The following is a 2139-nucleotide window of genomic DNA, read 5'->3' on the forward strand; positions in this document are numbered from 1 at the left end:
GGGCGCCGGGGCTGCCCCCCCCACTACGACGACATCGAGGCCTTCGTGCTGCAGCTGGAGGGGAAGAAGCACTGGCGCGTCTACAGCCCCCGGACGGACGCCGAGGTGCTGCCCCAGTTCTCCAGCGCAAACCTCGCGCAGGCTGAGCTCGGCGAGCCCGTGCTGGAGACAGTGCTGGAGGCCGGGGACCTGCTGTACTTCCCCCGTGGCTTTATCCACCAGGGCGACTGTCTCCCTGATGCGCACTCGCTCCACATCACTGTGTCTTCCTACCAGAGGAACTCCTGGGGGGCCCTCCTGGAGAAGCTCCTCCCGGCTGCTCTGCAGATGGCCCTGGAGGAGGACGTGGAGTACCGGCAAGGGCTTCCTATGGACTACCTGAGGTACATGGGGGTCGCCAATTCGGATGCAGTCGACGCTCGCCGAACAGCCTTCATGGAGAAGGTCCAGAGCCTGATAAAGAAACTCGTTGACTACGCACCCATTGATGCTGCTGTGGATCAGAGAGCCAAGTCATTTCTTCACGACTGCCTTCCCCCGGTGCTTACACAAAGTGAAAAGGTGCAGAGTGTGTACGGCTTCCCGGCCCGCTGGCAAGATGGAGGACCCTGCGATGTCGATATACAGATAACAAAAGACACAGAAGTACGTCTTCTCCGCCATGGCATCATTAGATTGTGTAATGAAGAAGCAGGTGTGATGCTGTATTACACGACAGAGAATTCAAGGGTGTATCACAAGGAGGAACCCAAGTTCCTTGAGATAGATCCTGAGTATACAGACAGTATTGAATTTCTCCTGTCCTCCTATCCAAACCACGTCCGTGTGGAGACCCTTCCATGTGAAACCTTGGAGGACAAGATTTCTCTAGCCACGCTCCTGTTTGAGAAAGGCATTCTGACTACAAAGAAGCCTCTGGTGCAAGTGTAACTCATATTTTTTAACAAAATAAACATACATTTGTTTTCAAAGTGATCTGTCTTGTTCTTGCCTTACACGTGCTAGGTGTAAATCAGCAGTCTGGATCACAGTATCTCATCTGGGGGCAGAAGGGCTTTGGTGTGGGTAGAGAAATCAAATGTTGATTAAAACGGGTATCCGCTCTAGGAGCGATTCTGCATGGCTGAGTGACTGCAGAAGGGAAGTGCTTAATTTTTTTTTTTTCCTTTCGCCAGCCATATTACTACACCCTAGGTAACTTCTGGAAGCTAGTGAACTTTTTTGCAGTCTGTAAATCGTCTGTGTTTACACAGTCTTTGAAAGCAGCCTGTCTTACTGCGGGAAGTACTTTCATTACTCACAGGCAAATTTGGTGATGGTCACCATTCTGTGTGCCTGTGCTGTGCTGCACATACAGCATAGCCTTCAGGCCTGTGCTGTGCTGCAGAGATCCCTTGGCCACAGGAAAAACTTGGCCAACTCTTCTGAAAAGTGGAGCCTACAGGCAGCTCCCACTCGGTGCCAGTGATTATACCACCTGCATGGCCCTGCCCTTATCGAACAGTGCAGCAAGATGTTCTCATGCAAACTCTTATTTGAAATGCTTCAGGCTCTGTCTCTTCTTTTTCAGTCTGATAATTGAGAGCTGTCTTAGTGATAGAATAACCTTCCCCGCTGGTTTTTCTGCAGCAGCACCTAGCAAGGAAATTGCTGGTCCTTTCAAGGCAAATGGGGCACCCACTAATATGGGGGTTTTCAGGCTGGGTGAGAAAATTTTCATACCGAGACCTAACAAGTTAAATGAATACACACCTGGCTGTGTGGCCAGTTCCTGTAAATACTGACAAGCCTCAGATATACTTTTCCACAACGGTGTTTTATTGTCGCAGTCAGCAGGTGAGGGATATTCTGTCTTTAAAGCCTCCTGAAGCCATACCCACAAGGAGTGGGCTGTATTACCCTGCGTTCCTCTGAGCTGCTGGGTTATCAGAGTTGTGAGATGGCACTCACATGCTCTAATTGTTTAGGATTTAAGTGTGTGCTATCTCCTCCGAAGTCCCATACTTGCAACAGCCAGTGTGCCAGCCTTTCTGCCCTCTTTTGCCTGTATGCTGTTGCTAAATCTTGAAACTGGAGCTGTGTAAAATCGCACACCACAGGAGCATGCTGAGGTGCCCCTGGGGGCCCCTTTGCTTTATG

At 50.5% G+C, this 2139-nt stretch overlaps 1 protein-coding gene across 1 annotated transcript; it reads left to right on the plus strand.

Annotated features, from left to right (window-relative positions):
• Window positions 1-12: 12 nt before the first annotated feature.
• LOC104839727 (chromosome unknown open reading frame, human C14orf169) lies at window positions 13-966 on the plus strand (the record flags this gene model as incomplete). The annotated part of the gene is made up of 1 exon (XM_010580184.1): window positions 13-966. A coding segment is annotated over one exon (918 nt), but the record flags the coding sequence as incomplete, so codon positions are not given.
• Window positions 967-2139: the final 1173 nt, after the last annotated feature.

This window comes from Haliaeetus leucocephalus, unplaced genomic scaffold, assembly GCF_000737465.1.
Source record: "Haliaeetus leucocephalus isolate CR32 unplaced genomic scaffold, Haliaeetus_leucocephalus-4.0 Scaffold696, whole genome shotgun sequence".
Classification (NCBI taxonomy): domain Eukaryota; kingdom Metazoa; phylum Chordata; class Aves; order Accipitriformes; family Accipitridae; genus Haliaeetus; species Haliaeetus leucocephalus.